The sequence below is a fragment of the Arabidopsis thaliana genome, chromosome 5 (genome assembly GCF_000001735.4).
Source record: "Arabidopsis thaliana chromosome 5, partial sequence".
Lineage (NCBI taxonomy): Eukaryota > Viridiplantae > Streptophyta > Magnoliopsida > Brassicales > Brassicaceae > Arabidopsis > Arabidopsis thaliana.
In genome coordinates, this window is record NC_003076.8 from 1327040 (window position 1) to 1352772 (window position 25733).

Genomic DNA, 25733 nt, shown 5'->3' on the forward strand with positions numbered 1-25733 from the left:
CCGATCATGTGACTTTCACGTGTTTCAACTCCGAAATTTTCAATTTTTCATTTACTCATCTTCTTCTTCTTCGTCCTGGGCTTTTCATCTCCAGGCCTCTCTCATTTCCTTCTCTGAGTCTACAAACATGTAGAAGCAGGTGTTTTAATTACGTCATAGCAGTAGGAGAAGAGGCTTTAAGTCCTCTTCTTTCTCTAGCTACCGAACCACTTTTTAAAATTCGCCCAAATCACAATTCTGTTTGCACTTAGAATGGCGGATCATTCGTGGGATAAAACTGTGGAAGAAGCAGTGAATGTGCTTGAATCCAGGCAAATTCTTCGATCTTTGAGGCCCATTTGCATGTCTAGGCAAAACGAAGAAGAAATAGTGAAAAGCAGAGCCAATGGAGGAGACGGGTACGAGGTGTTCGACGGTTTGTGTCAATGGGATCGGACTTCAGTTGAGGTGTCTGTCTCGATTCCTACATTTCAGAAATGGCTTCACGATGAACCCAGCAACGGTACGTTTCATTTCTTTCCTGATATTTTTTTTTGCCGAGAGTTTCGGAGTTTCCAAAGTTTGGTGTTTTTTTCTTCCTTTGAACTCAAATGCGATTTCGTTTTCATACTTTAGACAGTGAATTATGGCTTTATGCAAAGTGTAATTGATGGTTATAATTTGGGTTTAGTGAAGAAGCTGAATTGATTAGGCAAAAGACTGGGTTTTTATGTTGTATCAGTTTCACGTTGACAGGAGAAGAGATTTTTAGTGGAGATGCATTAGCTGAGTGTAGAAAAGGGAGATTCAAGAAGCTGCTTTTGTTCTCTGGGAATGATTATTTGGGTTTGAGCTCACATCCTACAATATCAAACGCTGCTGCAAACGTATGTTTTCAAAACAATTTCATGTCAACGAACTTAAGTATAGATTTCTTCCACTGTCTTATGTTTTTTCTTCAAGGCAGGCAGTCAAAGAATATGGTATGGGACCTAAGGGTTCTGCTTTAATATGTGGCTATACCACTTATCATCGTTTGCTTGAGTCTAGTTTGGCGCAACTGAAGAAAAAAGAGGTGAAAAAACGTCCTTGAATGATTTTAGATGGAGTCACATGCTATTGGTAAGAAATCTCAAACTGAGACAAATGATGTGTCTATTATCTTTACAGGATTGTCTTGTTTGTCCTACTGGGTTTGCTGCCAATATGGCTGCAATGGTTGCAATTGGAAGTGTTGCTTCTCTTTTGGCCGCTAGCGGGAAACCTCTGAAGAATGAAAAAGTTGCCATCTTTTCTGATGCGCTGAATCATGCATCAATTATTGATGGTGTCCGTCTTGCTGAACGACAAGGAAATGTTGAAGTTTTTGTTTATCGACACTGTGACATGTATCACCTTAATTCGTTATTGTAAGTACTTCACTTCCCCAACTTCTCCCTTGATATTTGGGTTTTCCATTAATGTCATCTATAACTGTTTGTATAGATCAAATTGCAAAATGAAGAGGAAGGTCGTGGTGACTGATAGGTCAGTATCTTGTGCAATATACTGCTCTTGTCGTTAAGCATATTGTTCTTGTACTTATTTAATGTTGTAGTACTTTCTTATCTGATCATAATTTTGTCCTTTTTTATTTTTCCTATTCATAGTGCTAGCTACAATGGCTAAACCATGTCTCTATGCTTATTAACGCCTTTGGTGGTTTCAGACTGTCGACATATGAAAGAAGTTCTTATGGTTGAATCTCATTTTTGGTTTTGACAGCTTATTTAGTATGGACGGTGACTTTGCACCAATGGAAGAGCTCTCTCAGCTTCGGAAGAAGTATGGCTTCCTTCTAGTTATTGATGATGTAAGTTGATCGAAAATGTTCAAGTAAAATTTTAGTATGTTGGTGTCAACTACTACTTTTGCTGAAGAAAAATAATATTGATCGGTCAGGCTCATGGAACATTTGTCTGTGGAGAAAACGGTGGTGGCGTGGCTGAGGAATTTAACTGTGAAGCTGATGTAGATTTATGTGTGGGCACTTTGAGTAAGGCAGCAGGGTGTCATGGCGGTTTCATAGCTTGCAGGTACTCATTCCTATGTGATCTGAAATTCGTGAACCCAGAATTTGTTTTAGTGGTGGTTAAGATCCCTATAGTATACGGTCCATGAAAGCTTATGATAAAGTGAATCAATAATCAGTCTGTATCGTCTCAATATCTCTATAAATGAAACAGAGATTTCAATGTACTAGTAGACTGGTAACAGCTTAAGTTTGTTGACGGAAACAGCAAAAAATGGAAGCAACTGATACAGTCGAGAGGTCGTTCATTCATATTTTCAACAGCAATCCCTGTCCCAATGGCTGCAGCTGCTTATGCAGCAGTTGTAGTGGCGAGGAAGGAGATATGGAGAAGAAAGGCAATATGGGAGAGGGTAAAAGAGTTCAAGGAATTATCTGGAGTTGACATCTCAAGCCCCATTATCTCACTTGTTGTAGGGAATCAAGAGAAAGCCCTCAAAGCGAGCCGGTTCACACACATCTCTCTCTGTCTTCTATTTCCTTACTCACACACACACATACACTTGTAAAACTGATTGGTTTTTCTCATTGTTGCAGGTATCTATTAAAATCAGGCTTCCATGTAATGGCAATACGACCGCCCACAGTGCCACCCAATTCTTGCAGGTAAACAAAAAAAAAACTTTAAAATCATTTTCTTGTGAAATGAAACCATTTCATCGTATAAATTTCAGTAAAACTCATCATGTATGTTGTTGTGGAATACCTACTTCAGGCTAAGGGTGACACTGAGTGCAGCACATACCACAGAAGATGTGAAGAAACTCATCACTGCGCTTTCTTCTTGTTTGGACTTTGACAACACAGCCACTCACATTCCTTCCTTTCTATTTCCCAAATTATAAAACTTCTTTCTGTTGTCGCAATTATTCCAAAGCTCTAATTCTAAAATTGTTTCTGATATTGTCAGTGAAAGAATCACTTGAAGTACAGAGTTCATTCATTGTATTGTTGTAATCCCCACTTTGCAATGTACTATAACATCTAGATTTTCCTTGGGCCAACAAAGCAAAAGCCCAATTGATAAAAAGTATCACAAGCCCAAACGGAAACTTAGCGCGGGAAAAAGAGAAATCTCATGTGTGTCCCAGGGTTTGTATCTTTTGCAACTACTCTAAAATATACACCGTATTTGTTTGAAATGGTAATCAATCCCATGATCCCATCTAAAAGAAATATCAACCTAATACCATATGAGTGGAGAAAGTATTATTAGAATAAGATTTTTATGCAAAACCATATATTTAGAAATTTCGCATACGTTATGCTATGTTTTCTATTAACATAAACAAATAAAGAATGAATTTCAAATTTTAAACAAGAACATATTTTTAGAAATTAGAGATACACATATTCATACGTTACACTCTAAGCTTTCTAATAACTAGCATGCTTATATGTTGATCCAAATAATATCATAAAACAGTTTCAAAATTGCTTCTTCTTCTTGTTCATCATTGCTTCAAATTCTTAGCTTCAAGACCAAAAATGTTAGACATCTCCAATTATGTCTTCTTCTTCTTCACCCTTGTCACAATTCTCCTATCATGTTTGGTTTACATACTCACGCGCCACAGTCACAATCCAAAGTGCGCGAACCTCCCTCCAGGCCCAAAAGGTTGGCCGGTAGTTGGGAATCTGTTACAGTTCGCGCGCTCCGGTAAACAGTTTTTCGAATATGTCGATGAGATGAGAAACATCTACGGCCCAATTTTCACACTTAAGATGGGAATTCGAACGATGATCATCATCTCCGACGCTAATCTCGCACACCAAGCCTTGATCGAACGTGGAGCCCAATTCGCAACCCGACCCGCCGAAACTCCGACCCGGAAAATCTTCAGTTCTAGCGATATCACCGTTCATTCCGCTATGTACGGTCCCGTGTGGCGATCACTGAGACGGAACATGGTTCAAAACATGCTCTGCTCTAACCGGTTAAAGGAATTTGGTTCAATTAGAAAATCCGCCATTGATAAGCTCGTGGAGAAGATCAAATCTGAAGCTAAGGAAAACGACGGGCTCGTCTGGGTTCTAAGAAACGCTAGATTCGCTGCTTTTTGTATCTTGTTAGATATGTGTTTCGGAGTTAAAATGGAAGAAGAATCGATTGAGAAGATGGATCAGATGATGACGGAGATTTTAACCGCCGTTGATCCACGAATTCACGACTATCTTCCGATTCTAACTCCGTTTTACTTCAAGGAGAGGAAAAATTCTCTGGAACTTCGCCGGAAACTTGTCCAATTCGTCGTTGGATTCATCGAGAAACGACGATTAGCGATTCGAAATCTCGGCTCCGATAAAACGGCGTCGTCTTTCGCGTATCTTGATACTTTATTCGATCTCAGAGTTGATGGTCGTGAAACGTCACCGTCAGATGAAGATCTCGTGACGCTGTGTTCAGAGTTTCTCAACGCCGGTACGGATACGACGGGGACGGCGATAGAGTGGGGAATCGCGGAGCTGATATCGAATCCGAAGATTCAATCTCGGCTGTACGATGAGATTAAATCAACGGTGGGAGATGATCGAACGGTTGAGGAGAAAGATTTGAATAAAATGGTCTTTTTACAAGCTTTTGTTAAGGAGCTTCTCCGGAGACATCCACCGACGTATTTCACGTTAACTCACGGCGTTACGGAGCCGACTAATCTCGCGGGTTACGATATTCCCGTCGGGGCTAATGTTGAGTTTTATCTTCCCGGTATAAGTGAAGACCCGAAGATATGGTCTAAACCGGAGAAATTTGATCCGGACCGGTTTATAACAGGTGGAGAAGACGCCGATTTAACCGGAGTCGCCGGAGTTAAAATGATGCCGTTCGGAATTGGCCGTCGGATTTGTCCGGGGCTTGGAATGGCGGTCGTACACGTGGAGCTAATGCTGTCGAGGATGGTTCAAGAGTTTGAGTGGAGCTCGTACCCGCCGGAGAGCCAAGTGGATTTCACCGGCAAATTGGTGTTCGCGGTGGTGATGAAGAATCCGTTGAGAGCGAGGGTTAAAGCTAGGGTTTAAGTTTCGTTGATTCCACGTCTTTGATTCTTTTAACTTGACCAAACCCGGTTCAAGAGAGAAAATTCGCATTTTGTCTAATTTGCTTTGGTTTAATTAAATGTTTTCCTACTCTTCAATTACTAAATAGAGCCATGCATATTCGATTTACGTTTGTTTTAGTTGGTTTGCATTATTGCATGTCTTCAAATTAAGCTAGTATAAACTAATAATTTAGATGGTTTGACTAAACCAAATAACTGTTTATTACTGAACCAAATTTTCGATTAAATCACTCTTTCAGAAAAGGAAATTTCTTTGACAAAGGAAAAGGAAACATATACTTATTGGATTAATTAGTGATTAGTAGATTATCACGAAAAGGAAATAGAATCGATGGTTTAACTGAACCAGCCATGGTTAGTTTCAGGTGCTTTTCGAGTTAAGTTTTCAAAAAAGGAAATCGATTGTACTTAGTTTGGTTCGTCTCAGGCGGTTTAAGAGTCATTACTTTCAAAAAAGGAAAATAATTATACTTAGTTCGTTTAATCACTGATTAGCTAATTGTCAGAAAAAGGAAATATAGTCGATTGATTAGAAACGAGTAACAACACAGAGTCTATATATACACGATTAGAAACAGAGAGTAGCCATATCATATTCTTTCGCAACAGGCTAACACAAAAATCTCTCTGTCTTTTTCTCCTTCTCTTTCTTTGTCTGTGAAATCGTGAACACAGAATGGGGGGCGTGAAGAGAAAGATTTCTATAGAGCTGATAGAGAAGAAAGATTCAAGAGCTGTTGCTTTCTCAAAACGCAGTAGGGGTCTATATAGCAAAGCCTCTGATCTTTGTCTTCTCTCCGATGCACAAATTGCGATCATAGCCACTCCGGTCTCTTCCAAATCAAACGTTTCTTTCTACACCTTTGGCCATTCCTCTGTTGATAACGTTGTAGCCGCTTTCCTCACGAATCAGCGTCCTCGGGAAGGTCTAGGGTTAGACTATTGGTGGGAAGATGAGAGGCTTTCAAAATCAGAGGACCTGGAGGAACTGAGAGACGCAATGGACTCGATGTCGAAGATGTTGAAAGATCTGAAGGATTTGCAGAATCAACGAGATTGTGAGGAGGACGTGAAGAAGAAGGGTGTTTTACACGGAACTCATCAAAAGCAAACCTTTAATCCTGAATCATGTTCTGTGAATTTCGATGGGTTTAACAAGAACACTGAAGAATTTGATCTTGATGAAATATTTGATTATGTGTCAACAGCTGAAGCTCTATCGATGAACTTGGACATGGACGATGTCTCTGTGGTGACCACGAATCAAAACCCCGTCTCTGCTTCTGAAACTGTTGAAGATAGAGAATTGGTTGTTCACAAAAATATGGATGAGGACAATATCCACGTGTCTGATATGGACGACAAGGATACGATGCTAATGATTTCTGACAAGAACAATGTTTTACCTGAAAACTTGGATGAATTCGATCAAGAGCTAGATCTTGATCAGCTACTTGATTTTGAGACAAACTATGAAAGCCTTTTGAAGAGTTGTGAGATGGAGGATTATGCCTCGATGGTGACTACAAAGCAAAATCTGTGCTCAAATCCTGAAGCTGTTGAAGATGGAGGATTAATGATTCAAAAAGATTTACCGGAGGATAATCTCTGCTTTTCTGATTATTTCAGTGACTTACATTGCTGATATTTGAAACTCCCTCCAAGATAACAGATGTTTCAAGGATTGCTTCGGTTTATTTTCGTTAGAGATACTTTACTCAAGGAAGGTTCCGGTTTGACTTCAATCAATTTTCCATGCTTCATTGGATTTCTGGGATGTTGATCTAACTCAAACCGGTTCAGTTTTGGTTTGCCTTAACTAATGAAGAAACCATCCTTTTTTCTTTTAAGTTTTGTAGTCTTTTCTATCAACTTGTCTTGTTTTATATGTGTGATGTTTTCTTCTTATATTAAAAGTTTAAAACCAATGAGTCTTACTACTCTTTTTTTCTTGTATCAACTTGTGTCTTGTTTAACTGTGGGATGTTTTCTAATCTAACCAACAAATAATATTAAAACCAATATTGAGTCTTACAACAGAAAACATCTGTCTGACAATCTTTGATTAGGAATGTCTCTGCTTTCTTATTAAGTACCAAAACCAGTCATCATCTAGGCCAGTATTTTGTGATTACTTCATAACTTGAAAACAGATAAAGCTTTACCAAAATAGAGCAGAATGGCTCCATAACAAATTGCAGAAGAACCGGTGCTAATTGATTCCATTCAAAACGTGATGCAGAGAAGTGTTTATATGGCGGGGAAAGTTTGGGAAAAAACACCTTGTAATTGGTTCAAATGCAATGTAGGGGGAGCTTGGGTGTTAAGAAATGAGTTGGGTGGTTTTACTTCACAGTCGCCGGGCGATATTTAGTATAAGAAGTGTAGAGGATGCAAAGCTAAGAGTTTTGCTTTGGTCTATTGAAAGCATGTCAAGTCACAAAGTCATGAGAGTTTTTTTTTGCTTGCCAAGAAAAAGGATTGGTAGAAGCAGTTAATAGGCCGCAGGCTTGGCCCCTCTTTTAAAGCTCAATCTTTTGCTTTAAAGAGTTTTTTGTTTAGTTCCAGGTGTGGAAGATGATGGTTTTGGAAACTTTTGGTGCAAACAGGGGAGCAAATCTTATTGCTAAAAGTGTGACAGGAGATCTGAGACTGCAGTCGTATGTGGCAATGGGTCCTCCAAGCTGCCTGGTAAGAGTTTTTGAGGAAGAAAGGACTTGCATCTCTGTTTGTTAATGCAGTTTCGTTTCATGGGCTAAAGTTCTTTTTGTGAACTGATATTTGCAGTCCGTTGTTGAGTTTGTTTAGTGTAGGGAGTTTGTTTTGTCTCCTGTAGTTTAGACCCTCACTTTTTTGTAGCTATATGGCTTTATCAGTGTATAAAAGCCAGATGATGAGAAAAAGAAAAAAAAATTGCAGAAGAACCCTTAATTTATGACATATATAATACCACTCATGAAGAACAGTTGAAATTTCTGACAAGTAAATTGAATTCCAACCAAGTCAAACACGTTTATTCGAGTTTCTTTTTTGTTTTTTCTCAAAGTATAATAAGATGTTGAATTCTGATTAGCTGAAAGATGACACGATTTTATTCATTGTTTTTGGGTCTACCAAAATTGGAAAGTGAGTAAATAAATGGCTTTCTGCGACATTTGGCTTTCCCATGTTACTAATTTATTAAAGGAACAGTTGAACGCAATAAATAAAAACAAAGACATGCACTGATCACACAATTCCTAGACTCCCAAATTATCATTCTAACAGGTAAATTTCACGGTGATATGTTAAATATGTAGCCTGTAGGTCCAAATACAACAACTACTTTTTTTGTTTTTTTTCTATTTTCATTATACATCCTTATTGTTATCTAATTAGTAATTATCAGCATTAAAGATCTGGGACACTCCTGTTTAAAGCTTTCATCGACTATTTGCCTATTAGTTGTAACAATCAGCCTATGGTTATAGGTGAATCTAGACTCATATAATCAATTCTGACTTAAACCTTGTTTGAAAGTAAAGAGTGTTTCTAAACGGTTACCTATAGTTGTAAACATTCATGTCTATAATAAAAACACACCAATATCAATTTACACATAGCCAAATAAGAGTCTCAAATGAGTCAAAATATTAAAACTGATTTATGAAAACACAAATTTTATAAAAATAAATGGTGAACAAATGTTAAGATTAGTGAAAGTTCCTATTTTGAAAAACAAATGTCTTTGAACCCAATTAATATGCCTTGTAAACCAGTCCATAGTATCAAACTCCAAAAAAAAAAAGTTACTTTTAATTTCAAATATTTACATAAAATTTTGCATGCACTACTCTGTTCTTATATAATCTTCGTCTTCTTCTTCTCTGCTTGAGTCAACAAGAAATAAACAGAGCTAAAATGTTTCCTCTAATCTCCTTTTCTCCAACTTCTCTTGATTTCACCTTCTTCGCCATTATCATCTCAGGTTTCGTTTTCATCATCACTCGATGGAATTCCAATTCAAAGAAACGTTTAAACCTTCCTCCAGGTCCGCCAGGTTGGCCGGTGGTCGGAAACTTATTCCAGTTCGCGCGCTCAGGTAAACCGTTTTTCGAATACGCAGAGGATCTCAAGAAAACGTATGGCCCGATTTTTACACTGAGAATGGGGACTCGAACAATGATCATCCTCTCCGACGCAACTCTAGTCCACGAAGCTTTGATCCAACGCGGAGCTCTCTTCGCTTCACGACCCGCCGAGAATCCGACCCGAACAATCTTCAGCTGCAACAAATTCACCGTCAACGCCGCTAAATACGGTCCAGTGTGGCGATCTCTGAGAAGAAACATGGTTCAGAACATGCTTAGCTCAACACGTCTCAAGGAATTCGGGAAACTGAGACAATCCGCCATGGATAAACTCATCGAGAGGATCAAATCGGAAGCTAGAGACAACGACGGGCTAATCTGGGTTCTTAAAAACGCAAGATTCGCTGCGTTTTGTATTCTCTTGGAAATGTGTTTCGGAATCGAGATGGATGAAGAGACAATCGAGAAGATGGATGAGATTTTGAAGACGGTGTTAATGACTGTTGATCCACGAATCGACGATTATCTTCCGATTCTTGCTCCGTTCTTCTCTAAAGAGAGGAAACGAGCTCTCGAAGTTCGCCGTGAACAAGTCGATTACGTCGTCGGAGTTATCGAGAGACGACGGAGAGCGATTCAGAATCCAGGATCTGATAAAACGGCGTCGTCTTTTTCATACTTAGATACACTCTTTGATTTAAAAATCGAAGGTCGTAAAACGACGCCGTCTAACGAAGAGCTCGTGACGCTCTGCTCTGAGTTTCTTAACGGTGGTACGGATACGACGGGGACGGCGATCGAGTGGGGGATAGCGCAGCTGATTGCGAATCCTGAGATTCAATCTCGGCTCTACGATGAGATTAAATCAACGGTGGGAGATGATCGTAGGGTCGATGAGAAAGATGTGGACAAAATGGTCTTTTTACAAGCTTTTGTTAAGGAGCTTCTCCGGAAACATCCGCCGACTTATTTTTCTCTGACGCATGCCGTTATGGAGACGACGACGCTTGCTGGTTACGATATTCCCGCCGGCGTTAACGTCGAGGTTTATCTTCCGGGTATTAGTGAGGATCCGAGAATTTGGAATAACCCGAAAAAGTTTGATCCGGACCGGTTTATGTTGGGTAAGGAAGATGCTGACATAACCGGGATTAGTGGAGTAAAAATGATTCCGTTTGGTGTGGGCCGTAGGATCTGTCCAGGACTTGCAATGGCAACCATACACGTCCATTTGATGCTTGCGCGGATGGTTCAGGAGTTCGAGTGGTGTGCTCATCCACCAGGAAGTGAGATTGATTTCGCCGGAAAATTGGAGTTTACGGTGGTGATGAAGAATCCGTTGAGAGCTATGGTCAAACCAAGGATTTAGTCTTTTATTGTTTTTTTGTTAAGAATATTGAGATTATTGTAAGGTGTGTTTGCTTATAAACATTAAAGTACCCAAATCTACACAATACACATGACCAAAACTACCACAGTCCATAGCACATTTCCATATATCTCCTTTAACTTTCTTTTTTTCACATTTCTTCAAAATTATATTGGTCGGAAGAAAAACGAAAAAAGTAAGGATGGAGCATCATCTTACGGTAGTATGAACAAAAAACAAAACAAAAACCTAACAAAAAACAAAAATCTAAATCAATTTACAATATCAGCGTAGAAACTATACATATAAAACCCAAAGCTACAGAGACTATACCTCTTTCAAATCCTCCTTGAAAAATGGCCAAAAAGATCCCAACTTCAGTAACATTTTCTATCTTTACCATTTCAGTTCTAGACAACGGTTGTGTCCACCTCCCTCGATTCGGCTTCCTTAATGGCTTCTGCAATCCTGAGAGCCCTCATTGCTTTGTAAACAGCAAGATCTGCGTTTTCTGCAAGAATTTGTGCTCGTCTTCTTTTGGCTATGGCAGTTTCCATGGTTTTATCAGCCAAAACTTTGGCTTCTTCCATTCTGAGAATATCGTCTTCTTCCTCTGGTTCTGCCGCCTTTACAGCCACTGTTCACATTAACACAACAAACGAATCAGATCATTTTCACTATACTGAACTTTCTGGAGCTAAATCAAACTTCTATCGAGCTTAGTCACCGATATTCAACTCCTAATGATACTGGAGTTTAAAACTTTATCTAACCTCAAATCGAATACAGTACACCTTAACCAAAAAGAAATGATTTTCAGTCTAATTCTGTGGTAACCTATTCTACTTAATTGTAGTTCGGCAAGACTGTTCCATATTATTCTAACTCTCAAGAGTACACTCTAAGCACTAACTTTCAGCAATTGCAAACAAATGTAACACAAGCCTCAACATTTCACTGCAATAACCAGGCGTCTCTGAGTCATTAGGTTATGGAAACTTACCCATCCAAGGGCTTGTCTGTTTGGCTTTTCCATGGAGTTGACTCCCCTGTCTTTTGAAGGACCTTCTTTTACGAAACACAGGTTTGGAAAGTAGCTGCGTTTTCTTCACTTGATGACCCTGTTTATATACATGCAAACATCAGTTTTGATGATAAAAACAAAACTGAAAATAAAGAATATGATACTAGGACACTGCATCATGACATTACCTGGAAAATTCTGAGGAGTGGTGCTTTTCGCTGCTTCCTTTTTTTCAACCAGTAATCATGTACCGCCTCAACCACCTCTTGCCTACCCAGATATGAAATACTACCTATAGTGGCTGCTTTTTCATCCAAGAGATCATCGGCAGGGCTATGGAAATGATACTTTTCAAACCCATCAATCATCAACTCAAAAGCTTCCCGCTGAAGTTGTAGATATTGGTCATCCTCTTCATTGAGCATTTTCTGGTTCTGCCTTTCGAGCCACTCTTCATCTTCAGAATCCATGTCATAAAGAGCAATACTTCGAGCCATGGCCCTTGAAACCTCATCTTCGTTCACAGATATATATGAAACTGGTGGCCTAGAAAAGGAGGGGAAATTATCGATATACTCTGCATATCCACACACTTCTCTGACCCCAGGAATAGGAATGACTTTCACACTCTGTTCCAATAGATTCCGTTCATAGCATTCTTTATATATATCTTTAAAACCAAGCCAATCTTGTCTGTCACAAAACTCAAGCTTCCAATTATCACCTCCCATCCATACTGTGGCATGTGTAATCCGGTTGCTAGAGAAAGGTCTCATAGTCCTTTGTGCCATGTGGCTGTATCTGATTGCCCCATCTTTCTTAATAACAAGGAACCACTCCTTCGAAGACGAAGCCTCCAACATGACACTAAATCCTTCTTCTCTGGTGCATCTGTCTGAATGTATCATCAATATATTCGCAGAACAACATATAGAATCAAGTTCCTCTTTTGTCTTCGTCATTGGAATGATACTTATCCCATTTGAAACCGGAGATGAGTTACTTAGCACCGAACTTCTAAGCTTTTTCGATGATACTGCTGCTGTCCTGTTTTTCCTACTTCCCGATATATCAAAAACAGGTGTTCCATTGTTCAACTTGTGTGCATTATGAGAAAGATTTCTTGCTCTTCTCCTTCTCAAAGAGCTTCTCCTCTTTTGGAAACTGTGAGAACCTAAATTGCCTCTATACTGAGCATTTCCTCCCGTTAACTTCGAGGCTCTCACTGATGGATGTAACCCAACTACAACTCCATTCCTCGGAGTACAAGGTTCAGGTAAAGCTAATTCAGACTCGGAATCTGATTCTTCAATCGGATTGTTTAGCAAATACAGAGATTTCTCTACGAAAAAGAAGGAGCGTGGTAGAACTCTTACAAATAGAGTGAAATGCATATCCATGAACCATCGAGGAATGACAGCAAAATCTGCTGAAAAGAGAGGTAGACAACTCATGGCCCCAAAAAACTTGCAGACACCCCTTGAGCTAAGGGGAGACCTCTGAAAAAACATCACAATAAAAAGAAACCAAAAGATTACCTTAGTAACATTAAAGATCACAATTACGTACATAAACAAAATGTAGTCCAAACCTAACGATAGTAAGCGCAAAGGTAATTAGGTAATTACCACAAGGAATCGCACGCCATGGTCTGCAAACACTTGGTTGATAGGTTGAGACAAGAAGAAAGACGCAAGTGAAGACAGCCTGAGTTCTTCCCTCCTTATATATCTCATTGCCAAACCGAAAACAGTTAAAAACCAGCAATCCTCACATGACCAATCTACTGTAAGAGTAAGCACTGAAGAAACCCGTTGTGAGAGTTTTCTTCGCCTGCGATAAAACTTCAGGCTTCGTAGTGGCTCTTCTGATCTATCACTTGATGATGGTTCACAAAGTCTCTTCCTTTTCCTACTATATACAATCCCAAACATCTTATCCACAGTCTTTTCATCCCCTACACCTTCATTTCTCACTTTCCTCCGTTTTGTGACCGGAAAGTCATCTACTTTGTCTTCTTTCTCACTAGAAACTTGTTTCGGGCTACAAGGCTGGCTGTTACTTTTACCGGAGGAGACTTTATTGCCTTTGGATTTGTTCTGATTCTTCAAAACGCTATCACAATCTCGATCCACCACGTCATGAGCTCGCCGTACCTTTGGCTCGCCAACGTTAGGCCAGATCCGGCGACCCGAACGGAGGACACGGGCTCCGTCTGCGGCTTTAACCACCCCGAAAACCCTAGTGGTTCGTCTCATTCCCACCGACGGCATCTATGCCGTGCTCATACGACTCCGTTTCTTACTCTAACTGGAGATGCCACAACTGGCTTGACTGAACTCAGAAATTGGCTTTGTTTTAAACCTCTTCTTCGATCTATACCCACTAATCTCTGTAAAAAAACACGAATTTCTTACAGAACCAACCCCGATTCTGACCAGATTTTATAAAAGAAATCACTTTCTTTTCAAGGAAAATTTAAGAAATTGAAACGGCTATTGGAAGGGGAAGAGCTAGATACTTTCGATTTAACCGATTCGATTCGAGATCAAATTAGTACTACCCAGAAAGGAAAAAGAAGAAAGAAAATGAAAATCGCCGAGATCTCTGGAGATCGAAGAAAATTTGAGAAATTCGATTGGGAGGATCGAGATCTGTTCATGGGTATAAATCTTTGTTTTTTTTTTTCTAGAAACGAGTAGACATGGTGAAGAAGAAGAAGATGAAGGATCGGCGGTGAAGATGGTTTCACGAACTTTTCGTTTTGACAAGAAGAGAGGGAACAGAGGTGGCTAGGGTTTATGATCGAAAACCAAAAAAAAAAAAAAAGATCTTTCTTTAGTGGTGATTGGTCGTGACCGTTGGATGGTATTCTCGACGGTTTAGATTGATTCTGGTTCGATGGGTCCAAGGCTATCTTTTTTTCTTTTTTCTCGACTGCGAATTTTTTGGGTTACACGAATATTTAGAAAAATTTAAACGAATTTTAAAAACGGAATGGGCCGAAATTTTCAAAAGGTGACAACATGAAATGACAAGATTGCCCTCGGGTTTAAAGCGAAAGGTGTCTGAATCTCAAGTGTTTAATTACAGTTGTTGGAGGAATCTCTAGTTGTTAGAGCATCTCCAATTGAGAGAGCTCCTCTATTGGCTCTCTCCATTTCTTTATGATTAAATTTCACAAAAAGTGATTAGAGAGCTTTTGTTTTTGTTTTTTTAGGTTTTCATCTTCCAATGGTAGGCTTTCTCTTACATGGGTTCTCTTGAAAAAAATATGCAAATCATAAGATTTAAAGAAAATTCATAGCCATGAAGAAAAATGTTTTCCTGAGATTCAGTGAAAGAAACAAATAAAAAAGAAACATAATGGTGAAGTTTAATGAAGCTGCAGAGCTCTTTTTACCGCATGGTGTAGAGGAGTCCCAACATGACGACCTAAAGAGAAACACAAATGACTCCATTAGCTCAATAACACTCTAAAACTAAAGCATCTAAGATCACATAACAAATTCAAAATCCAAAACCACAATCATGGAACCTCTAACAGAATCAACAATGTCTCAAACTACAAACACATTCCACTAACTTAAACTTGACAAGATGTTAGAGGAACCAGTTCAAAGACAATTATCCTAACACCGAAGCAAAATTTTTAACCATCTGAAATCTGAAATCATCATCAAAGTATACTAAAGAAGCATACCTGCAAGAAACCATCCCATGTATCATATCAAAACATTGGTTTCAGGACCAATTTTAGACATAAGAAGCTACAGGAGAAGACGGATTGGGATTTGGGTTTATGGTTTGAAACTTATGGCTAATTTCCCATGACAGATCCGGAATGACATAATCTGCGAGCAGCCAACTTTGAGGACGAATTCCTATCACACCACAAGGAACCAGAAGATGATCTTTATGTCGTTGGAAAGATCTCGCTTTCAAGTTTCCAGAACACCTTTAGAAGCAAATTCCGAGGTCGCTAGCCAAACAAAACGAAGAAGGAACAATCAACCCTGACTCATAAAACTGATTAGAAACCTGAAACTTTCTTCCCCTGAGCTACTTCATCATTCTTTGATTCTTCATAATACTGGCGAATCATTAAGAACCGTACTCAATAGGCTCATGTTTGATTCATCTCTCTTTCTCATGATAAGAATCCTTGTTGGCCGCACTAAGAACAAAAACCTCTTCTTTCATTTTGAACAAGAACATGACCATGAACAAGCTCTTCTTCTCTTCTTACAAAGCTCTTTATAGAATTCATATCAGTGGTGAATCAAACAATGTGGGCAGTCTTTTTCAATCATCATTGGCTCTTTATCTAAACCAAGTTCACAAAATTTAATAAGAACACATAAGAAAAGTTATGATAAAATTACAACTTTACTTAATTCAGTGAATAAGATTTGATGGGATGATTATCTTCTTCAAATTTCAACGCAATTCAATCTTAATCAAAAGACAGAGAGATGTTAAAGTTGAAGACATTGATATTCACTAAATAATTCTTCCTAAAGACATTGATATTCATCAAAACTTATAAACCTTAATCATTACCAGCTAAATCTGCAAACTCAAAAAACACACTTACTCATAATCAAATTTACCCCAAAAATAGTTTTTCTTAGTCAATGAAGCTTTAATTCAAACCTGGGAAATATTTTGGAGCTGATCGATTTTACTTCGGATGGGACTACCAAATTAACAATTGTTTTTTTCTTCGTTCACCGATGGTGCTGCAACGTCTCCTATTGATGAATTCCACGTTAACGGAGTGTCGACTCACCGGAAATCACAAATCGCCGGTGACATCGTATTTGTGTCGAGAGAGAGAGAGTTGAAAGCGAAGGAAGAAGAAAAAACCCAACTTTTTTTGTTTCGTTAAAAATAGAAAACCAATCGCAGCAAAACACTTGTCGCCTCTCTCAAATTAAAAAAAAACTCTCTCGAGAGAGCGCCTCTCTTCTTTAATTTTCAGTTTATATTTATTTTTTTGATACAAAATATAGAGAACCTGTGAAAAAACACAAGAGAACCTCCCATTGGAGGTGCTCTTAACTAGCAGCAATCCATACGTATTACTAGTTTACTACGAGTGTTTAACAACCAACATACTTCAGAAAGACGACGATACAAAAATACCTCTTGTTATTACGCTATATGCAAATTTTAATTATGCTTAGACATAAAAAAAAAAAAAAGGAGAAATAGCTGAGTATTTTTATGGTAAAATAAAGTGTAAAATTTTATCACAATGATAGATAAGGGCAAGAAACTTTAAGACAACAGAAGGATATAGCTTCGAGACAACTCTGAGGAAGTGAGAACCACAAGAGATGATAAGATTACACAAGACCAAACATTCATTGACTTTTCGTTACATATGATTTTGTTTTGTAGGAATCTCTTGTTAAAACAGAGTAATAATAGTAAGGTTCTATTGCTTCCAGAATCTTCTTTTTAGGTCTTGGGCGTTTCTGATGTTTCAGCCTGAAACATTAGCCACAAATTTTGGGAAGAAAGCTTTATAATCAAGGGAGTAAAAGAATCTTGAAACATTAGCCCTAAATTGGTTAAAAACAGCATGATGTATTTCTCAAGTTTGCTAGAAAGTAGTATAAAAGAAACAGACTCATATAAACAAAACAGCAAAACTTATTTTTCACGTTAAATTAAATGAACATGGCAAGGTTCAAATTTCCTTATTTAAATAGCTTGAGGTAAGTCTTCACTTTGATAAGAGTTATCAAATAAGTTCCAACAATTCAAGGCTGCATGCCCTACTTTTCCTCATATTTGACACTCAAGACGCTTAGAGGAGTTATTTGACTGAGACACTTGCTGATGAAAAACAGAGCGATTAGAAATTCATTTAATTCTTCAGTATTTAACAACGAATATGAGATCAAGAGTTTACCGTGGGGTACAAGCACGGGATACGTTGCGTGTAACTTCTCTTTCCGCATTTGAACCCAGTGGGAGGCCTCGAAGAATGGGATACTCTGTTCATCTACATTCAGAAAAATAAAGACAGGGAAGGGCGATAAATTAAGTTCATCTCTCAAAAATTTAAGATCAGGCTGCTGACATAAGAAGAAATCTATTTGTTTCTTGTTTTCCCTGCAGCGATAGCGACTAAATACGTACTCTTAAATTTTGTTTTTCAACATTTACCTTCTAATTTTTTGAACTTCAAGAGGACGTGAATTTGTCTACACAATCAAGTGAAGCCATGACTTAGAACATTATAGTAGATTGACATAATTGATAAAAAAAGTTTAAGCATTTTATGTTTTTTTTTTAAACAATTATCGGCATTTTCTATATATATACATTTGTTAAGATTTTCATTCATTATTTTTTATAATGGGCTTTAACCTTTTTAAATTAACAAAATATCTTGTTAATGAATTTAGTTTAGTAAAATTTTAGATTTAAGAAAAATAAAACCTTAAATTCTAAGACTTTGATTACAAAATAAGAAATGGAAGACTTTCTAATGTAAGGTGCATGAACTTTGATTATAAAATAACAAACTTTGTTTTGATTAATCAAATAAAGAGTTGGCTTTGCTATTCATTAAGACAATTATGGTTGAAAAGTTCAATTACGTGAATTTGATGAATGGTTTTGCAGACAATAATCTAAATAGAACTATATTTAAAATATATTTTTTTTTGTTTTTTTTTTTCCTTTTTTTTTGTTTACAAAATGCTTATAAAATTGAAAAAAATGTTCTACAAAGTTTTAGTATAACTTTATATATTATTATTCTATGTGATTATGCAAAAAATGAAGTTTCTCAATTTAATAAATTCTTAACTCTTTTCTTTCGTTACTTTTTAATTATCACGGTGTAAGATTTTTTTTTTTAATTTTGATATTTACTTATTTTTTTTCTTTTTTCCTTTTTAATTTAGACAATTTCTTTCCTAGTTACTACTTATAGAGTGCGTGAGTAAGCGTTTTGTAGAAGAACAATATTTTCTATGTTCTTGTTAAAAATATAATTTTGTTTAATCATAATTAAATTCGCATTCAGTGGAATACACATGATCTCATACACAACAGCTTAATTCTTCATACTAATATTGAAAAGGGCAACCGGGTTCAAATTGATGTGACAAACAGTGTTTACAAATTGATTATTATATTGGGGGAAACATTAAATGAAAATATAACAATCAACGTTGTCCGTCGACATATTTTACAAAAAAAACATAAAACGCTTGAACACGACCTAACCCAAATGCAGGATTCTTTATGACTCTTGCATCATCATCATCTCTTATCTAATGTTTCTGCAAGTCTAACGCCACAACTCTGTATCTTTCAAGTTTCAACCCGCTGCACCTCTCTTCTCCCTTGCTGGCAAAGTTCTCAACTTCCATCATAGACTCATAGTTGCTTCTTTCACTAATCTTCTTGCCCCTTTGTCCTTCTCTTCTATCCTTCTTCTTCTTTTTTTGCATCAACAAGCTCCTTTTATTAGTAGTATATGTAATATATATTGTACATAGATGTTTCATATGTGATGATATTTGGTGGACCGGTCCAAGAGTTTGTTTGTACTTTCAGAAAAGCATCATTATTTTTGTCTTTTTGATGTGAAGCCGAAAAGGAAGAACTGAATTATTTATTATTTTTAATGTATTAAAGAGTTTCCGAGTTAGGCCCAAAAGATCAATGTCTCAAGTTAAGCCCAACATGTCATATTTCTGTCGAAGATTCCTTTGCCGTAAGTGGAGAAGATCATTTCCTTGAGGAGAGGATACTGAAGCAGAACGAACAACAGCGCCGGTAAACAAGCGCAAAGGATCGTCGGAGCAACAATCCATTTCCCTTTATTCATCATTGTTATAAGCACCAATGAGAATGCAATAAGCATCGCCGCGATGGAAACGAATAGTATCGAAAGTCCCGTGATCATCTTTGTCGGCAGCGCGACCAAAAAATCGTCAAAGGAGTATCTCGCGGTGAGTATCCCGAGGAATATGGGTACGGCGGTGCAAGCGGCGAAGCAAGAAATCAAATCGGAGACGATGAATATGATGAACCTCTGTTCATATAAGTGAAAGGGGTTACCTTCTGAATTGTCGTCGGAGCCACCAGATACGGTAAAGACCGCCGCGAAAATGACCGTGATGATGAGAGCCGCGAAAGTGACCATGACGATGAGAGCCGCGACTAAGCTGCATGACATGGCTGTGTCTTTCATCCATTTCTCGGCTTCTTGTCGCAGTCCTTGGTGCTCCTTTGCAAATATCTCGATCGGTGTTTGCTCTTCTGTGTTTACTCTCTCCTTCTCGATCTCTGGTGCAATTCTCTCCACTTCCTGCATCATTAAGGCCAGATTTATTTTTAGACCTCTGTTTCCTCTGTTTTGGCTATGCATGAGAGAAATAGAGCAAACCTTGAACCATTGTAACTCGCGTTGCATCCGCAAAGGTGCGCAAATGACACTAGCGAGCTTGGAAGGAGGAGAAGGAAATCCGGCGAGATGAAGCACACCATTGCCGTCGCTGTCCTTGTCTGCGAGCAACAAGTACTTCCTGTCGTCCAGACCGTAGAGGAGATTAAACACCTTCTCTTGTCTGAACTCGACGGCCAAGAGAAACAGAGTACTGCTCGAGCTTGTTCTCGTGGACCATAGAAGCTCGGAGTTGTTTCTGATCATTTCCACCAAGAAATCCACATTCCCATATCTCACTGCAAAGAGTAAAGCTTCATCCACTGTCTCGGAACGTTCCTTCAAGCCCAAGGTCAATGTTTCTTCTGATATTCCCAGTAGAAGCTTCTTGGCTTGTAGATGCATGACCTTAAGTCGGTACACTTCATCTATTCCTGAAACCATCACTCAATTCAGATTTAAATTTCATATGAATCCTATTGAATAGCCTAATACTTACCGGTCCATTTGGAGAGACCTTTGAGCAGTTTCCTCATCAGAGTATCTGGGAACAAATCGAAACTTTTTCTCACTTTCTTCAGAGGAATATATATAGACTTTTTATAAACTTTATGTATACGGAAGAACTTACTCTTATGATCTTTGTTTGCATGTGAAGGTTTTGGGAGAGTTGGCAGCTTTACTTGTATCCCTAGCAAGTGAGAGAAGGAAAAAATTATTTGATTCAAAAGGGAATGACAAAATGATTGATCTTTGTAATGAAGAGGTCTTAGATTTGTACAGACAAGAGTAGATGAAACGTGTCAATGGTCCAAGATAGCAGTCACCAGGAAAAAGATCTGGCTTTGAAGCCAAGACAATGATGGGAATCGACTCGATTTGCAAGTGTTTTGTGACGGCTAAGCGTCTGCTCATGTTGAACAGATCCAATGCGATGTCTAATTGTATAAAGAAAAACAGATAAAGATCAAAACCGCCAAAGATATGGGTTGCTTGAATTCCAAGAAATCCCTTACCGAGCATTCTATAGAAGATGGCATTCAGAAAGAGCAAAGTACCATGATATCCGTCTTCAGCAAGTAAGACCTGAACCGGAGTTCTGGTGTAAAGATAGCGAGCCATTTCCATCTGCGTGTTCTCAACCGCAACCACAACCGGAATCTGTCCATTGATTCCAGGAATCTCTAGCAGCTTAGGGTTCTTGGCGACTAAGGCTTCAGCAATCTCCATATTTCCACTAACCGCTACGACAGTAAGAGCCGTGTGGTACGAAACGTTTTGGCTCATCTTGGGAAGCATTTGTTCAGGTGTCATACGCCACAGAAGCTCTTTAACAATCTCGGGTTTCCCACAAGCACAAGCCTTTAACAATGGCGTCTCGTAAAGGTTTATCCATTCGTCCACTGCGTCCGGATGATCGTTCAAGAAGTCCTTCACGACTTCTACACGACCTTGGCTTATTCCTTGACTTAATTGTATATACTCATAATATACGTTCGTATTCTTTCCTACATCAACAACAAGATCACGCTATGCGAATAAATCAGTATCCCGTGCTATATCCACCTAGTGATTATCTTCGAAACTGAGACTTTGATCTATCCTTTGTAACTTGCTTATTATTTGAGAATGGTATAAGAATTCTTACCGCGAAGCTGGATATTGACGGGATCACTTGGAACTTCTTCTTCAGGATTCTTTTTTGTAGGAGAGACACTGTCGCCTAGGTCAGCATGAGGAACCTTTGTATTAGCGAATTTGAAAGGACTCCTCCGAAGTGTTGCCATCAAAGTTGCGTGTAAGTAATTAGAACTAATTGCCATATTATATTTTATAAGACCAACTCTACCAAATATATAGAAATAAACAAGACAACTAGAGGTAATAATAGTATCTCTATACAAAAATGCAAAGTATATGTCGTTGTCCGATCTTTTTCTATCTAATTATTCTTTGATTGATCTTATACAAGAATATATGCTTTTCTTGGTTACTCATTATTAATTTGGAAAGCTTTTATGTTAGACAGGAAAGTTATTCTATAATCCATATGAAGATAATAAATTCAAAAAAAACTAAAAAAATAAGAAATTCGAATATATATATTTTATTTTTTTTGGTAAGCCGAATATTTTAAAATTGTTAAGGTTCGGAAGCATTAATTTTGGTCGCTTTAAGTGGCCAATTGGCCATTTACCTGCACAGTTTCTAGGACTTTCCTAAGAAATAGCGAACTAGCCTAATAGTAAAACTGTATCTATACTTATATTTATGAAGTATAAATTTGAAATATTTTTTCATTATCCAAATAATTACAATATACGTCATTGCTTATATCCATATGCACACAACATGACAATGAATTATATCGTCTTTCGGAAAATCTATCATAATCGTCGACGACAAACCCTAATACTCATACGTGTCGATCGTTTTTGTCGAGAACCCACTCTTTGATCGATATAATACTATATTAGAAAGAATCGAGTATTCTTAAACCAAATAAGAAAGAAAGAAAAAGTGACAATATATTGGTATTATACCATGATCATCCCAGAAGGTGTTTTTAAATATAAAGATAATGTGTTAAATATGAAAGATTAGTGACCGTGGCACTAAGAAAACACTTTAGATCCCCAAAATAGGTTGTCTTTACATTTATTAATGAGTCGTATGACAAATTAGGATGGTAGGGTTTTAATTGTCAAACTGACCCAAAAAAGTGACATATTTAAAACACGTACACTTTTATGTTAAAACAAAGATTTCATGTTTCGGTCGAAGATTCGTTTGCCGTAAGTGGAGAAGATCAGCTCCTTAAGGAGAGGATACTGAATCATAACAAATAACAGCGCCGGGAAACAAGCGAAGAAGATCGTCGGAGCAACGATCCAAGGGTCGTTAAAGATCGTGAATAAGGCCGACGAGAATGCCACAAGCATCGCCGCTATCGAGACAAACAATGTCGAAAGTCCAGCGATCATATTCGCAGGCAGCGAGAACAAGAAATCGTCGAAAGCGTATCTCGCGGTGAGTATCCCGAGGAATATGAGGACGGAAGTGCAGGCGGCGAAGCAGGAGATCAGATCGGAGACGATGAATATGACGAATATTCGTTCATGTCGGTGAAAGGGTCTACCGCCTGAGTTGTCGTCCGTGCCGCCGGGGACGGTGAAGATTGCCGCGAAGGTGACCGTGACGATGAGAGCCGCTACTAAGCTGCAAGACATCGCAGTATCTTTCATCCACTTCTCGGCTTCTAGTCGCATTGCTTCGTGCTCCTTTCTGAATATCTCGATCGGTGTCAGATTTTCTGTGTTTACTCTCTCATTTTCGATCGCCGGCACGATTCTCTCCATCTCCTACATTATCAAGACTATATATTTTTTAGAAATCCGTTTTAGTTATGCATTTAAGGTGCCTACTCCATTAAATCTATAGCAGAGAGAAACAAAGCGAACCTTAAACCATTGTAACTCGCGTTGCATCTGCAACGTTGCGCTAACGACCGTAGCGAGCTTGTAATTAGGAGGAGGATAGCCAGCAAGATGAAGCACACTATTTCCGTCACTGTCCTTGTCGGCGAGAAACAAGTACTTCCTGTCGCCCAGACCGTAGAGGAGACTAAACACCTTCTCTTGTCTGACCTGGACGGCAGTGTTAAACAGAGTACTAGTTCCCGTGGACCATAGAAGCTCGGAGTTGTTCTTGATCATCTCCACCAAGAAATCCACATTCCCATATCTTACTGCGAAGAGTAAAGCCTCATCTACTGACTCAGAACGTTCCTTCAAGCCCAAGGCCAATGTTTCTTCTGATATTCCCTTTAGAAGTTTCTTGGCTTGTAGATGCATGACCTTAAGTCGGTACACTTCATCTATCCCTGAAACATCACTCATCAATTCAGTTATAGATGTCATGTGAGTGTGACGCCTATCCAATAACTGTATTCGCAGACGAAAACCTAATATACTTACCGATACATTTGGAGAGACATTTGAGCACTTTCCCCATCAGGGTATCTGGAAAAAAACCCATAGATAAAATAACTGAAACCTTTCTCACGTTCTTCAGAGAAATATATTATAGAGACTTTATGATGTTATGAGTACTGAAGGCTTTGAAAAGAAGTTACGTAGATTTCAAGTTACTTTAGATTCACAAAAGAACTTACTCTGATGACCTTTGTTTGAACGAGAAGGCTTTGGAAAACTTGGCTGCTTTATTTGTATACCTAGCAAGTGAGAGAAAAACATATTGGATCAAAAGAGAATAACAATATGGTTGATCGTTGCAAAGAAGAGGTCTTAGATTAGTACGGACAAGAGTAGATGAAGCGTTTCAATGGTCCAAGATAGCAGCCACCGGGGAAAAGATCTGGCTTTGAAGCCAAGACAATGATAGGAACCGACTCAATTCTCAAGTGTTTTGTGACGGCTAAGCGTCTGCTTTTGTTGAACAGATCCAAGGCCATGTCTAATTGTATGATGAAAAACAAATCAAGAAATGATCATCAAAACACCCTAAAACATGGTTTGCTTGAAGATCAAGAAACCGACAGCTTACCCAGCTTTTTATAATATATGGCATTGAGAAAAAGCAAGATACCGTGAAACCCGTCTTTTTCAAGTAACACCTGAACCGGAGTTCTGTTGTAAAGATAGCGAGCCATCTCCATCTGCGTGTTCTCAACCGCAACCACAACCGGAATCTCTCCATTGTTTCCAGGAATCTCTAGCAGTTTAGGGTTCTTGGCGACTAAGGCTTCAGCAATCTCCATGTTTCCACTAACAGCAACGACGGTAAGAGGCGTGTTGTAAAAATTGTTTTGGCTCATCTTGGGAAGCATTTGTTCCGGTGTCATACGACGCAGAAGCAATTTAACAATCTCGGGGTTTCCATATGCGCAAGCCTTTAACAATGGCGTCTCGTAAGGGTTTATATATTTATCCACTGCGTCCGGGCGGCGGTTCAAGAAGTCCTTCACGGCTTCTACACGACCTTGGCTTATTCCTTGATTTAACTGTATATACTCATAGTATTCGTTCGTAACCCTCCCTACATCGACAACAAGGAATACACATATGATAAATATATCTGCATATTCAGATTATTATGCTATGCGAATAGCTAGGTATCCCGCACTATATTCACATTTAAATAAATAAAAATCATCTAAAGATACAATGTGAATAAACTAGTACTCCTAAGTTTGAAACTGAGACATTGATAATGCCTTCTTGTAAATTGCTTATAGGCGATTGATTTTGCCAACAGTAATATGAGAAATCTTAAGTACCGTGAAGCTGAGATGCCGTCCGAATCTGAAGATTGAATTGATCACATGGAGCTTCTTCTTCTGGAACTTCTTTTATAGGTGAGGAACTCTCTTCGGAACTGACTTGTAGGACACCATGAAAAAACTTTGTTTTAGCGAATTTGAAAGGGATCCTCTCAGATGTTTCCTCCAAAGCTTCGCCTAATTGATTAGAACTCATTGCTGTAATAAAGTTTCTTGGACCAACCCTAACAGAATATTAAAAAACAAGAAAACCAACGGTATTTGAGGATATATATATTTATATAGAGTCATAACGGTATCATACAATCTTTGGTGTTTTTCTATCTTATTCTTTGATTGATTTTACATATGAGAATATATCCTTTGCTTGGTTACTGATTAATTTAATTGGAAAGATTTTCTTTTGGACAGAAATAAAGGTTCTTCTATATGAAAAATATATA

General features: G+C 38.3%; 7 protein-coding genes, 3 long non-coding RNA genes and 1 pseudogene across 19 annotated transcripts; 8 read left to right on the forward strand and 3 right to left on the reverse strand.

Annotated features, from left to right (window-relative positions):
* Positions 1–53: 53 nt before the first annotated feature.
* Positions 54–3112, forward strand: BIOF (biotin F). 3 transcript variants are annotated; one of them, NM_203002.4, is made up of 10 exons: positions 54–502; positions 736–866; positions 947–1054; positions 1150–1388; positions 1465–1506; positions 1744–1831; positions 1921–2054; positions 2259–2498; positions 2588–2656; positions 2766–3112. In NM_203002.4, exons 1-10 carry the CDS (start codon positions 253–255, stop codon positions 2893–2895), a joined length of 1431 nt encoding a protein of 476 aa, NP_974731.1. In that variant the 5' UTR covers positions 54–252; the 3' UTR covers positions 2896–3112. The 3 variants fall into 3 exon arrangements, with proteins under 3 accessions (NP_974731.1, NP_001332170.1, NP_196082.2); NM_001342782.1 differs by having other exon boundaries at positions 76–502; positions 2259–2656; positions 2766–3056; NM_120544.3 differs by having other exon boundaries at positions 76–866; positions 2766–3052.
* A 285-nt stretch (positions 3113–3397) lies between these two features.
* CYP77A9 (cytochrome P450, family 77, subfamily A, polypeptide 9) lies at positions 3398–5113 on the forward strand. Its single transcript, NM_120545.2, has one exon. The coding sequence runs from the start codon at positions 3539–3541 to the stop codon at positions 5066–5068; it is 1530 nt and encodes a 509-aa protein (NP_196083.1). The 5' UTR covers positions 3398–3538; the 3' UTR covers positions 5069–5113.
* A 606-nt stretch (positions 5114–5719) lies between these two features.
* Positions 5720–6883, forward strand: AGL99 (AGAMOUS-like 99). Its single transcript, NM_120546.2, has one exon. It carries the CDS (start codon positions 5786–5788, stop codon positions 6752–6754), a length of 969 nt encoding a protein of 322 aa, NP_196084.1. The 5' UTR covers positions 5720–5785; the 3' UTR covers positions 6755–6883.
* Positions 6884–7363: 480 nt separating this feature from the next.
* AT5G04650 lies at positions 7364–7917 on the forward strand (annotated as a pseudogene; the record flags this gene model as incomplete). The annotated part of the gene is made up of 3 exons: positions 7364–7429; positions 7678–7800; positions 7897–7917.
* A 916-nt stretch (positions 7918–8833) lies between these two features.
* On the reverse strand, positions 8834–14495 carry AT5G04670 (Enhancer of polycomb-like transcription factor protein). Of its 2 annotated transcripts, NM_001342783.1 has the most exons (5): positions 13201–14066; positions 11761–13071; positions 11552–11669; positions 10882–11185; positions 10776–10797 (listed from the first exon to the last, which is right to left on the reverse strand). In NM_001342783.1, the coding sequence occupies exons 1-4, from the start codon at positions 13843–13845 to the stop codon at positions 10959–10961; spliced, it is 2301 nt and encodes a 766-aa protein (NP_001330507.1). In that variant the 5' UTR covers positions 13846–14066; the 3' UTR covers positions 10776–10797; positions 10882–10958. The 2 variants fall into 2 exon arrangements, with proteins under 2 accessions (NP_196087.1, NP_001330507.1); NM_120549.3 differs by having other exon boundaries at positions 8834–11185; positions 13201–14495.
* Positions 8859–10631, forward strand: CYP77A4 (cytochrome P450, family 77, subfamily A, polypeptide 4). Its single transcript, NM_120548.3, has one exon. It carries the CDS (start codon positions 9010–9012, stop codon positions 10546–10548), a length of 1539 nt encoding a protein of 512 aa, NP_196086.1. The 5' UTR covers positions 8859–9009; the 3' UTR covers positions 10549–10631.
* AT5G00975 lies at positions 14304–14814 on the forward strand. The gene has a single exon (NR_142467.1). It is a non-coding gene; the product is annotated as an other RNA (long non-coding RNA).
* A 646-nt stretch (positions 14815–15460) lies between these two features.
* Positions 15461–15934, forward strand: AT5G00980. Its single transcript, NR_142468.1, has one exon. It is a non-coding gene; the product is annotated as an other RNA (long non-coding RNA).
* A 297-nt stretch (positions 15935–16231) lies between these two features.
* Positions 16232–16626, forward strand: AT5G00985. The gene has a single exon (NR_142469.1). It is a non-coding gene; the product is annotated as an other RNA (long non-coding RNA).
* A 2022-nt stretch (positions 16627–18648) lies between these two features.
* Positions 18649–21856, reverse strand: AT5G04680 (Ankyrin repeat family protein). 4 transcript variants are annotated; one of them, NM_001342785.1, is made up of 7 exons: positions 21637–21818; positions 21047–21496; positions 20774–20926; positions 20620–20679; positions 20488–20532; positions 19992–20422; positions 18649–19913 (listed from the first exon to the last, which is right to left on the reverse strand). In NM_001342785.1, exons 1-7 carry the CDS (start codon positions 21809–21811, stop codon positions 19275–19277), a joined length of 1953 nt encoding a protein of 650 aa, NP_001332497.1. In that variant the 5' UTR covers positions 21812–21818; the 3' UTR covers positions 18649–19274. The 4 variants fall into 4 exon arrangements, with proteins under 4 accessions (NP_001332497.1, NP_001332496.1, NP_001332498.1 ...); NM_001342786.1 differs by having other exon boundaries at positions 18680–19913; positions 21005–21496; positions 21637–21856; NM_001342784.1 differs by having other exon boundaries at positions 21005–21818.
* Positions 21857–22536: 680 nt separating this feature from the next.
* AT5G04690 (Ankyrin repeat family protein) lies at positions 22537–25550 on the reverse strand (the record flags this gene model as incomplete). Of its 3 annotated transcripts, none has more annotated exons than NM_001342787.1 (7): positions 22537–23350; positions 23450–23871; positions 23966–24010; positions 24163–24222; positions 24312–24464; positions 24555–25046; positions 25288–25521. In NM_001342787.1, 7 exons carry the CDS (start codon positions 25484–25486, stop codon positions 22742–22744), a joined length of 1980 nt encoding a protein of 659 aa, NP_001331046.1. In that variant the 3' UTR covers positions 22537–22741. The 3 variants fall into 3 exon arrangements, with proteins under 3 accessions (NP_001331046.1, NP_001331045.1, NP_196089.1); NM_001342788.1 differs by having other exon boundaries at positions 22604–23350; positions 24597–25046; positions 25288–25550; NM_120551.2 differs by lacking the exon at positions 24163–24222 and having other exon boundaries at positions 22604–23350; positions 24354–24464; positions 25288–25486.
* Between the last annotated feature and the right edge of the window lie 183 nt (positions 25551–25733).

Coding starts and splice junctions, on each gene's coding strand:
- BIOF (NM_203002.4), top strand. CDS start 253: ATGGCGGATCATTCGTGGGATAAAACTGTGGAAGAAGCAGTGAATGTG. Junction 1,055..1,149: donor CGCAACTGAAGAAAAAAGAG/GTGAAAAAACGT, acceptor TTATCTTTACAG/GATTGTCTTGTTTGTCCTAC. Junction 2,055..2,258: donor GGCGGTTTCATAGCTTGCAG/GTACTCATTCCT, acceptor TGACGGAAACAG/CAAAAAATGGAAGCAACTGA.
- CYP77A9 (NM_120545.2), top strand. CDS start 3,539: ATGTTAGACATCTCCAATTATGTCTTCTTCTTCTTCACCCTTGTCACA.
- AGL99 (NM_120546.2), top strand. CDS start 5,786: ATGGGGGGCGTGAAGAGAAAGATTTCTATAGAGCTGATAGAGAAGAAA.
- CYP77A4 (NM_120548.3), top strand. CDS start 9,010: ATGTTTCCTCTAATCTCCTTTTCTCCAACTTCTCTTGATTTCACCTTC.
- AT5G04670 (NM_120549.3), bottom strand. CDS start 13,845: ATGCCGTCGGTGGGAATGAGACGAACCACTAGGGTTTTCGGGGTGGTT. Junction 11,670..11,760: donor CACTCCTCAGAATTTTCCAG/GTAATGTCATGA, acceptor GTATATAAACAG/GGTCATCAAGTGAAGAAAAC. Junction 11,186..11,551: donor ACAGACAAGCCCTTGGATGG/GTAAGTTTCCAT, acceptor TAATGTGAACAG/TGGCTGTAAAGGCGGCAGAA.
- AT5G04680 (NM_120550.4), bottom strand. CDS start 21,811: ATGGCAATTAGTTCTAATTACTTACACGCAACTTTGATGGCAACACTT. Junction 21,497..21,636: donor CGTCAATATCCAGCTTCGCG/GTAAGAATTCTT, acceptor TTGTTGATGTAG/GAAAGAATACGAACGTATAT. Junction 19,914..19,991: donor GCGAGTTACAATGGTTCAAG/GTTTGCTCTATT, acceptor TTAATGATGCAG/GAAGTGGAGAGAATTGCACC.